This window comes from Balaenoptera acutorostrata, chromosome 12 (assembly GCF_949987535.1).
Source record: "Balaenoptera acutorostrata chromosome 12, mBalAcu1.1, whole genome shotgun sequence".
NCBI lineage: Eukaryota > Metazoa > Chordata > Mammalia > Artiodactyla > Balaenopteridae > Balaenoptera > Balaenoptera acutorostrata.
In genome coordinates this window covers 53,725,170-53,736,045 of record NC_080075.1, presented here as the reverse complement: position 1 = coordinate 53,736,045, position 10,876 = coordinate 53,725,170, and the positions used below count along the sequence as shown (strand labels likewise).

General features: G+C 42.2%; 1 protein-coding gene across 3 annotated transcripts in view; it reads left to right on the top strand.

The window, feature by feature from the left end:
• Positions 1-1,930: 1,930 nt before the first annotated feature.
• PPP1R21 (protein phosphatase 1 regulatory subunit 21) overlaps positions 1,931-10,876 on the top strand; it is a 62,204-nt gene continuing 53,258 nt past the window's right edge. Inside the window, exons 1-2 of one of the 3 annotated variants that reach the window (XM_057558594.1) lie at positions 1,931-2,038; positions 10,586-10,654. In XM_057558594.1, coding sequence (XP_057414577.1) covers positions 1,946-2,038; positions 10,586-10,654 — 162 coding nt within the window. In that variant the 5' untranslated portion in view covers positions 1,931-1,945. The other 2 variants (XM_057558595.1, XM_057558596.1) reach the window with 2 other exon arrangements.

Genomic DNA, 10,876 nt, shown 5'->3' with positions numbered 1-10,876 from the left:
GTAGAATGTATGATTTCAAAGGACAGAGCTTTGAAGCTTGAAAGATGTTCTTGACTTTCAGTTGTCTGCAAAGATAGAGAACATGACTCTACCGCACCAGGAAATGATGTTCACTCAGAGACTGACAATGTCATCTAAGTAACCCAATGTCATAACTGGTCATTATCTGTACAACCATAGGAAGTTCCACACTGTTCTCAGTCTATAGATTCCTAACTTTAATGTATTCAGATTTATTAGTTGAGATCTGGAAACAATGCATCTGACAGAACAACCAGGTTAAGCAGTGGAAACATAAATTTCTCAGTTCAGTAAAATAAACTCACACAGGCTCTATAGCCAAAGTTGCACATTCTTTGTTTGGAATGTTAGTTCTGAAATGGCATTTTATTCTTAAATAACTGAAAATTCCGTTACCTTACAAACCACAGAAATACACTTACAATATTTAATTCTGCCGCTTGGTGGTGCCATGGATAACTAATAATAATAATTTTAAAAAATTTCTGCAAGTTTGCTGGACAGCAGGACTTGGCTATTAGCAAATTGAAAAATATAATTAACATTTTAAAAAGTCTGTAATCCTTTTACACATTATAATGGCTGAAAAGTGCATATGGGCTCAGGCCTTCACTATAAAATCCCAGGCTTACTCATAGTCAAACAGGAAACCAGGATAGCAGTTTTTTTAATCATGGAAAATTTCAAGCATTCTAAAATGCCAAAATAACTAACATCCCTGTACCTATTACCTGGATAATAAATGTTAACATCTTGTCACATTTACTTGAAAAAAATTAAATGAAAATGAAGTTTATGCTCCTTTGTTCTTTTTCATTCCCCTTTCTTTTTTCTCACTAGAGGCAATCACAACCCAGAATTTGATGTGTATCCTTCCAGTTCTTGTTTCTCTATTTTTAGTACCTGTTCATGTGTCCATGAGCAGTACAAATGTTGCTTCATATTTTTTAAATGTATCTTTTCATGCTGTAGTATACTGCAATTTGCTTTTTACATTTAACAGTTTTGTCATGTTGATATATACAGATATACGCAGATATATACAGATCTAGGTTATAGTTTTAAACTGCTGTGTTGTAATTTATGGCAAACATATATTCTGAATTTATTTATTCATTCATCTATGAACATTTCAATGTTGCAATAAATGCAATGCTTAGAATATCCAACATATAATACGTCCTCAAAACAAATTTAGTGAATGAAGCGGCACAAAATGTTTCAGGCAGACCATTTTTTGCTTCAATCGTCCAGTTATTTGTCCTTAACGTCCACTCTCTCTGCATGCGCGGCAGGGGTCATTCCCTGAAATTTCCTAAAGGTTTGTTTCCCAGTCCACTGACAAAAGGCTCTGATGTAGTCCCCGTATGGTGGCAGGGGTGGGCGAATGGAGTGGGTAGAGAATGGACACAAAGACATCTCAGTGTCAAAATATAAGACAATGGAGGTTTGTCTGGTCTGGAGCAGGCGAGGGTGGCAGCAGCGAGCGTTATAAATTCGGGGGAGGTCTGAGAGTTTACAATGCAGGGCATGTCCGGGGCTACCATATCCGGAAAACGAGGTAGCGGAATATAGAGGTCTTTCTCTCAGTGCACCTTCTGAAAGACGTAACCATCAAACGCCAGGCGGTTGCCATGGGAACCAGCGGGGGAGGGCGGTGTGTCCGGCCAGAATTCTTGATGCGCTTAGAATGTTTCTTCTTCCGGTCCTCGGTTCTTCACAACCACCGCCCCTCTCCACCGTCCCCCGCCCATTCTGTGGGCTCTCATCATTCTCTTCCCCTTTTCATTCTCTCCTTCCCTGTTCTAGGCCGCCATCTTGGACCATGCGCCAAGATGGCGCCCCCCGGTCCCAGAGGCAGAGCCCAGGAGCGCCGGGGAGCCTGCGCGCGCACGTGCTCGGGCGCGGAAGGGCGGGGGCCGTGATGTCAAGACGTTGCCCCGCCCTCGGTCGTCGCTCCGCCCCCGGCCCCACTCCGCCTTCCTCTCACCGGGCGAACCCGGAAGTGGAGGAGGAGGTGCGGCGGTGGTGGCAGAGCGGGCAGGCTCTGGTGGAACCGTACCCGGCAGCGTGTCTGGGGTTGGGGGCGAGGGGGCGGGGCTGAGCGGCCTTGGGCATCCTGGCCTGGACGGGGCGGGGGAGGCCATGGCCTCGGCAGAGTTGCAGGGGAAGTACCAGAAGCTGGCTCAGGAGTATTCGAAGGTACCCGTCGTATGCGGGGAGTAGGGGGTCCCCGGCCCTGTGGCCTCGGGTTGCCTTGGCAGCGACTTGTCGGGACACAGGGGGACGGCGGAGGGGGGAACGCGAGCGCGCCCCTTCTCTCTCCTCCGCCTCTTCTGTCCACCATTACCGTGCCTCCACCTGCAGTTCTCAGGAGATGGGGCCGGGCGGTGTCTGGGTCCGTGTGCGTTTCTGCGGGAAGGAGCAGGAGTTTGATTCTTCCTTCTCACTGAACTAGCGGGCTTGGACTGGGATGTCAGAAATCCTGGCTTCCGCCTCTGGTGCTGGTCGGGAGGGGACGAGGAAAGGTGAGGACCATCCCTCCACGGCTGCTTCCTCAATTTTCCCAGCCCAGCGATGGGAAGGATCAAGCTTTCTCCTTTCCCACAGGGATGATATGAGGATAAAGAGATTTATCTGCCCCCAGTCAAATCAGGAGTGTAAATAGAGTCATTCGTGTAAACTGCTTCACCAGAGATGGGTGGTTGTGAATGCATTCAGTGCTTTGGCAAGGTGTTGTCTGAAAATGATTTTGAAAGCTTTAGTGCTAAGGCTGTGTCCTTTTATCTCTCTTTTTCTTGGATCACCTGGACTGGGGAGGAGCACCCAGCAGGTGCTCAATACATGCTGAATTAAGCAAAGTAGGGACCTGTCCCTTTGTTGTATTTATGGCATCAGTCTTTTAAAATGATGGAACCCATTTCTCGGAGAAGGGTGGTGCTGCTTTAATGGGTAGGGTGCTTCTGCCTCAAGAATATTCTAATGAAGTCCTGAAAGCAGAATCTTACATTTTTGGAAATTGATTCATTAGTCATTAAACTTAGTTTTCAATGATCTTGGCATTCATGGGAGCAACTGGAAGACTTAGCCCCCTTTTTACAATTTGGAGAAACTGAGACACATTTTTTAATTTCATGTAACAAATATGCAGCAGGGCAAAATGAAATATTCTTTGAAAAATAAAACCTGTGCCTAAACATACACACTTAAGTCTTTTGACCATCAAATGGGAGCCTTTTGGGATGCTACACTTATTCCATGGGTGCTACCATTGGCAAAACTTCTTGCGTTTCCATTTGAATTTGCCTTAAGGGCCTGTGGCATGATGTTAGTGACGGCAAGTTTTTATCCTTTGAAGGAATACTTTTTTGTTTGAAAGGGCCGGAACTTATTTGGAACAAATCCATGTGTTGCAGTGTGGTGGGTGGAGGATGACAGTACTCAAACTTGGCTCTACTATTTTTGGGTGAAAATGTTTCATGCGTATAAAGTAAGGGGACTGATTTTCTTTTCTGGAGAGTAAACAAGCTCACAAGGCAATTCCAAATGGCAGAAGAGAGTTTCAGAAATATTTTGCACAGTGACTGCATTGCTGAAATAATTGTATAGCCTCCCAAAAGTAATAAAAACTTTGAAAGATTTTATTTTGGATTTGTAAGCTCTTTTGTTCAGCAGACAATTAGTGCCACCTGTGAACAATCTGCCAGGCCCTGTTGAGTGAGGCAGAGTTCCACCTTAAGGGGAACCCTTTAAAAGAATGTTCAACCGTTGTACATAATTATGATACAGGATGACAAGTGTTAGCTCAGTGGCAACACAGAAGAAATGGCGGGTAAGGGTAGAAGTTACTTAGATTGGGGAGTAGGGAATAGGGAGGAAGGGATGGATGGTAGTACTCCAGGCAAAGGAGACAGTCTCTGCTGACATGAAGGCACGTTCAGATACATGACAGAGAGTGGTGAAATATGGTTGGAGGGATAATTTGGACCCGATCATGAAGGGTTGTGGATGTCAAATAAAAAGTTTGAACTTTGAGTAATGGAGAGACGTTAAAGGTTTTCGAACAGGAGAGTGACATTGCTTTTAGAAAGAAAACTGGTAGCTGTGTGGAGGATGGACTTAAATGGGGAAAGATTGGTGAAAAGAAGACCAGACTATAGGCTCTTTGAATAATTTTGCGGAGTGTAATGTAGGATTAAATAAAGTTTGTGACTGTTGAGATGGAGAGGGGGGCTTAGATTTAGGAATTATGGTTAAAAAATAAGGTTTAGTTTACCTCTTTTTTGTGTGCCTGCTTTGCACATAGCAGCAAACTTATGAAGGATATAAAGGTGTCAAGGCAGTCATCCTTGTGTCTCATTCATTCTGTGGGACGTGATGAGTGAGGGAAGACTGAGAGTTGACCCTGAAGGTGACCCATGGACTGCTCTGAGGGAACACCACTGCCACTGGCAGAGGAAGGTGGGCAGGAAGGTGAGCCAGTTTGGAGCGAAGTTTAGGTGCAATCAGAGTATTTATGGTTGGAAGGTACATTGAAGCTATCTTATTCACATAGTAGCTTGAGATGATGTTGGGGTAATTGCTGAAAATTTCTAGTGGAGGGGGACTGGCTGAAAATCAGGACAAAGGCCAAAGCTTTTGGAATAATTCCCATAAAGACAATAGTTGAACTTTGAGAGTTAATCACTTTAGGTAGATTCTTTGGGGGAACACCTGTGGGAAGGATGTGACTGTAGCAGGAAATGCTAAGGAGACTATAGGAGGTCTGCCAGACTTCAGGTTATCTCCCGTATTGGGCCAGACCATTTTTCATCCTTTTAATTGCAATGTGATGGAAATTTCAGAATGTGAGAACAGGGATTGGTCAAAAGATTTCATGTGCTTTTCATTCCCTGTCAGTTCTAGTGCCAAGCAATTTCTAGATAAGATCTATGCTATCGATACCTTCAGCCCTGTGCCTATGGAAGGGGGTAGTCTACTTTTTTGATAGCTTCCCTGGTGCAGAAATTGTGGGCTGATGTTGAAATCCAGTTACATCTTTCTTTTTCCTTATTTAGAATACAAAGAAAAAAGATTTCCTTTTAATATGTAGAAGGAGGCCTACAAATCAAGAGAGCAGCAAGTGTGATCCCTAAACCAAGGACATTTGCAGAATCTTCTCATTCTTATTTAATGCAGATCTTGGCCTGTGTTCTGGGAAGGGGCCCATTTCTTCCTTTGTAACTTCTGTCATAGTCTTTTTTCCCCTTGAGAAGGAAAAAAAGCAGTCTGAGGAGCTCCCATTAAAGAGGCTGAGAGTTTCGTTAGATAAAAGATGAACCATGGAGGCCGAAGCAGGTGAGAATTTCTGAGGTGGACAGGTTGTTATGGAAAGGTCAGTAAAAGTGGAGATTAAGACCCTCTGGTCTGGGCAATTAGGCAATCACTGGAGGCGTTAAACATTTCTGGTTTAACAGAGTTTGGGGGAGGGGAATGGTATGTAGAAGCTGGTTTTCAGAGATTTATGAAGTTAATAGGTAATAGACGGAGGCTGCCCCTTTGAGATGTGAGGGAAAGTTAATCAAGGCCTCATTTTTCAAAGACCATTTCTTACTTGGTGTTTCTTCCACGGCCTGCTCTGCTTCTGATGCTCTGGTATATCTCATGCTGGAGACGAGGCTGAGAGCGTGCAGTCCTGGCTCATTTGATTTCAGCCTGCTTTCTCTGAACGGGCTTCTGCACTCTTGCCTGGTACCATGTTCATGTGTAGGCAAGATTGAAGTTCTGATCTTTCCAGTGTCTGTGTTACTCTGGGTTCTCAAAGTGTAGACCCTGGATCAGCATCATCGGTGGCTGGAAATGGGTTAGAAAGACAAATTCTTGGGTCTACCCAGGACTTAACTGAATCTGCAACTGGTGGTCGAACCCAGCAGTCTGTGTTGTAACAAACCTCTCCAGTCATTTGGATGCCTACCAGAACCATTGCTCAGGAAATGGTATCAGTATAGTAGCTTTTGCTCAGATAATCTCTTTAAAGCTCTTTTCAAGGCAATAAAAGCCAATGGGGGGACTGCCCTGGTGGTCCAGTGAGTAAGACTCCACGCTCCCAATGCAGGCGGCCCGGGTTCGATCCCTGGTCAGGGAACTAGATCTAAAGATCTAAAGATCCCGAGTGCCACAAGGAAGATCCCTCACGCGGCAACGAAGATCCCATGTGCTACAACTAAGACCTGGCACAGCCAAGTAAATAAATAAATATTTTTTTAAAAAACCCTACAGTAATCAAAACAATGTGATACTGGCAAAAAAAAAAAAAAGCCAATGGGAAAGGTAAACATCCATTATTTCTCTAACAGTTGACTTTGCAATTGATGCTTCTTTTAGTTACAAAGGAGATTGCCTTTTGAAACTTTTTAGACTTATACTCTTAGAGCTGCTCATTTTGGGAAAGGATCAGTCTTGATTTGGTGTGTTTGCTTTCCAGATAGCAGGGCTTGGCTGAACCTGATTGATCGCCCTCTCTTGTAAGAGAAATAGACTCTGGGGCTGGATTGGATTAAAATGGAGTATCAGCTTTTTTCTACACTAATGTGTAGGGTTCACTACTAAAGGTGGATTGGAAAACAGTCTGCGTTCAGTGCTATCCAGTGGAACTTTCAGGAGAGTGAGAACGTTCTGCATATTTGCTGTCCAGTAGGGTGGCCACTAGCATGTGGGGCTATTGAGTACTTGAGATGTGGCTAGCTCAGCTGAGGAAATGAATTTTGGATTTTATTTACGTAATTTAAGTTTAAATAGGCACATGTGGATATGGCTACCCTGTCGAGCTGTGCTAGCTTAGCCCCTAGATCATCACAAACGTAAGTGTCTATGCGACTCACCTGAAGACCTTGTTAAACTGCAGATCCTTTCTCAGTAGGTCTGGGGTGGGGCCTGAGATTCTGCTCCTAGGTGATGCTGCTGCAGCTGTCCGCGGACCGTATTTTGAATAGCAAGGCTTTAGAAAGACAAGGGGTGTCCTACTCTCCGTCTTTAATTCGGCTGAATTTCCAACCAGTCCCTGATGAGGCAGCTAGATTACAGGATTGGGAGTGGGAGTTTTGTCCTCATGAATTTCCTCGCATGGGAGCAGGAGCTAGAGAAAGGGTCTCGTTTGAGGGCAGCTCTGAAAAAAAAGTTTTCTTCCCAACTCGGTGACAAAATGACCCCAGCCATTAGTACATAGTATGTAGCCTTCAGTTAATTTTTCCTTTTCCACGGCGAGGAGCAAGCTAGTAGGCAGAGAGAAAGACTAAGTGGTATTCCCAGCACTGTAGAATACCTAAAATGTTAGAACTGGGAGTTTTCTTAAGGATCATCCAGGCCAGAGATACTGAAGCCGTGGTTTGCAGATGACTCAAGTGTGCTGAAATCAGGGTTTTGGTGAGGCTTAGGGATGGGCTTCAGGTTGTCTGTTGCATACATTACTTTGTAATGGAGAAAAGCTATACATCTAAAGATTTGTTTTATAGGGTCATAAAACATGTATAAATGTCAGAATGTCCACTGTATGGAAACAGTTATGTAAGAGTGATTCTAACACAGAAGATCCTAGCTATCTCTTATAGTTGTTTAATGTGTTACATTTAAACACCTTTTATTTACAGCACTTAATTTGATTAATTAACTAAAAATTTATTGAGTGCCTTCTCTATCCATAGCATTGATCTTTCATTGTAGGCAGGAGATACAAGGAAGTATACTGTAGTCTCTACTGTGAAGGACAGTTTAATTGGCAGATGGGACTTGAGTATAGAAATCGTACATAAATTAGTAAACATAAAATGTACTGCTTTAAAAAGTAAAATTAAAACCGAACAGTTTAAATAAGAGATGTCTTGTTACTAGCAAGTGCCCAGGGAACTGAGGGCAAGGTCACTGTGGACCATAGGGGCACTATAGAGAATGGTTAGGGAAAACTTATGGAAGAAGTAGGACCAGAGTAGGAGGTAGGCTCAAGAAGAACAGTTGGGGTTTGGTTGGTCAAAATGAGAAAAGGCTGTGCTTTCAGAGTAAAGGTAAAGCTAATCAAAAGGTTACAACACAATGAAAAATGAGGTTTGAAAGGACTAAGAGGGTTTCTGAGTTGGGATTCAGAGGACCATTTCTCTACTGAATGGAACAAAAGTGCATGGCACAGCTGCTGGAAATAGGCTCTGTCACCTTCTGGAGAATTCTTCTGTCCTAGTGGAGACTTCAGGGCAATTGTTTCTCAGTTACATCCACATCCCCTGGAGTCTCCACACTAGTCTCCTAGAGGCATTAGTGACCATCGGTAACTGTTTCTGAAACAAACACTGCATTTGCCTCCCACTGCGGTGAATGCCGGTGAGGAGAAAGATAAGATTGTAAAAGGCCAGACTGGTCACAGCGGTATCCGCATTTGACAAGATGTTGGTCAGTAATGCAGAGATGTGGCAGTAGTGATGCTGAAACGCAGGAAGATGCCAAATGCCAAGTGCAGGTAGCAAGGCAGTGGAGTAGGCCAAGCTTATCCTTTTCTACCTACCAAATAATAGAAAGGGATATTCGATAAATATTTCTAAAAGCTGCATTTTCTGTTGAATGTTTCCATTGAAACTGTGTTTGAATTGTTGTCAATTTAGCAAACACTATTTTCCAAAGGAAAATCGAAATCATTTTTCATTATAATCAGATTAAGTTCCAAACAGCAGTAATCTGAAAAATTTAATTTTGCTTTTATGACACAGTAGGCTGTTCAGTTTGCTTTATGTAGCTTATAAGTGTGCCCTAAAAATTAAAGGTGAGGTTTTTTTTTTGTTTGTTTGAAAACTGATGTAGTTCTGGTCCTACAGAAAATTGTCAGTTCAGCAGATTTCAAGCTTCATCCCTAGTCCTTGAGGCAGTCATTAGGAGCTTCTAAATACCACACAAAGAAGATCAGAGAGCAAAGTTAGAACAGGGGTCTGAAATGAAACCTAAAGACCGAAGTAGTATCACTGTCCTTTGGCTATATGGATTTGAAAGTATTTTTTGAATTCTCTTACCTAGGTAGCACATTATCCAAGAATATGTTGATATTGCTTAAAAGGTAAAATACTACGCAATGGAAGTCAACATTAAAGTGGTATTTATTTCTCTCTTCTGAACTTCTAGAGCAGAGTGTAAAGAGCCTAATAGCAAATATTTTAGTCCTGGAGCCGTATGGTTTCTGTTGCATCTACTCATCTCTGTCATTGCCACACAAAAACAATCATAGATAATTCATAAATATTCAAATATTCCTACTCTTTTGGCATAGAAAAAGGTCATTTCTGTTCTCAGGAGACAGATGTGAGCTATGCAGAACTAGAAGTAGTTTTTTTTTTTAAGCTCATAGATAAAATTGTCCCATTCATTTAGTTTCTCAGAGAAGAACCTGGTCTTTCATGGTCTCTGTACTGAGTCCTCAGAAAATTAGTCTGTAACCCTTTTTGCTTCAGCTACACTGGGCTGGTATATTTATATTTATACATGCTCTGTGTTGTGCTTGCTGATAACTACAGAAGGTTTATCTTTCAAAACCCTGCTGGTGGTGGTGATATAGATGTATACCTAAGTAGAAATTCATCAAGCTGTATACTTTCTGTTTTGTATATTTTATTTACAATAAAGTTAGACCTCAATTTTTAAAAAAAACTGTGAAAGAAGCCCAAGTCCTACCTCTTCAAAGGCTTCTGCCACCTCTCCAGCCCACTACTTTTCTCATTTATATGTAGCTTTATAAAATAGTAGCCAGTATTGTCTAATGACATTATGCCTGGAGTCAAAACTGCTGGTGTCTGAATCTCAGCATTGCCACTGAACTTCTCTGTACCTTGGTTTCATCTGTAAAATGGCGATAATTATAGCACCTATTTCATAGGGTTGTGAGGATTAATGAGGTAGTGTATGTAAAGTATTTAGGACAGTGCCTGGTATGTAACGAGCATTCAAATGCTAGCTGCTATTATTATCAGTTTCTATATTGAGCTTGCTTCTTAGTTGCTTTTGTACACTGCTTCCGCTGATGCCTGATTAAAAGTTCTCCATTCCTGAGGCTATTGTGGGTGATGATATTTGCATGACTAACATTAGGCACAGTGTACTGCTGGGTATGTTGATGCCCTATACTTCGATTTTCTGTTGAATTCTTATTCCATAATCAGTCCAGTTGTATGTATTTTACAGATGAATGGTGTGTCAGAGTTTCAAGGAAAATGACATACTCAGTACCCTATTATCTATTGCATTAGTTTTTATTTAGGGAGGTGATTGGTTTCATAGAAAGAACCATGTACAGGAAGTCGAGAGACCTGGATTTTAGTCTCAATTTTGCATTGATTAGTTTTCTGTCATTGGGCAGCTCAGCCTCTGTGTCCTTATTTGTAAAATGGCAGACTGATGAACTCTACTATTCTCTTCTGGGCTAATATTCTTGTTCTCATATATATGTGAGCAGATAGTTACTCAGCGTACTGATTCCTGTAAAGTTATGGTAAGTGATTTCCTTGCTATAAGTGATTGCTTTATATTAAAAATTAATTATTACTTCCTCTGTTTTCAGCTTCGGGCTCAGAATCAGGTCTTGAAAAAAGGTGTCGTGGATGAACAAGCGAATTCTGCTGCTTTAAAGGTAGGCTACAGGGTATTTTGTGTTGTGAGGGTTAGGTTAGTGTTTGGTGAAGCTCACAGCAGGGAATTCAGCTCGTTTTCTGGGTTAAATTCCCAACTCTGACAGTGACTCACTAGGAATAGGGGAGGGTAATAAGAGTTTTTTTGTGTTTAACTTTCCTACTTGCTTAGGTATGAATGTGATGTGCTTTGACTTCCTTAGCTAGAAATTACAAAAATGTAT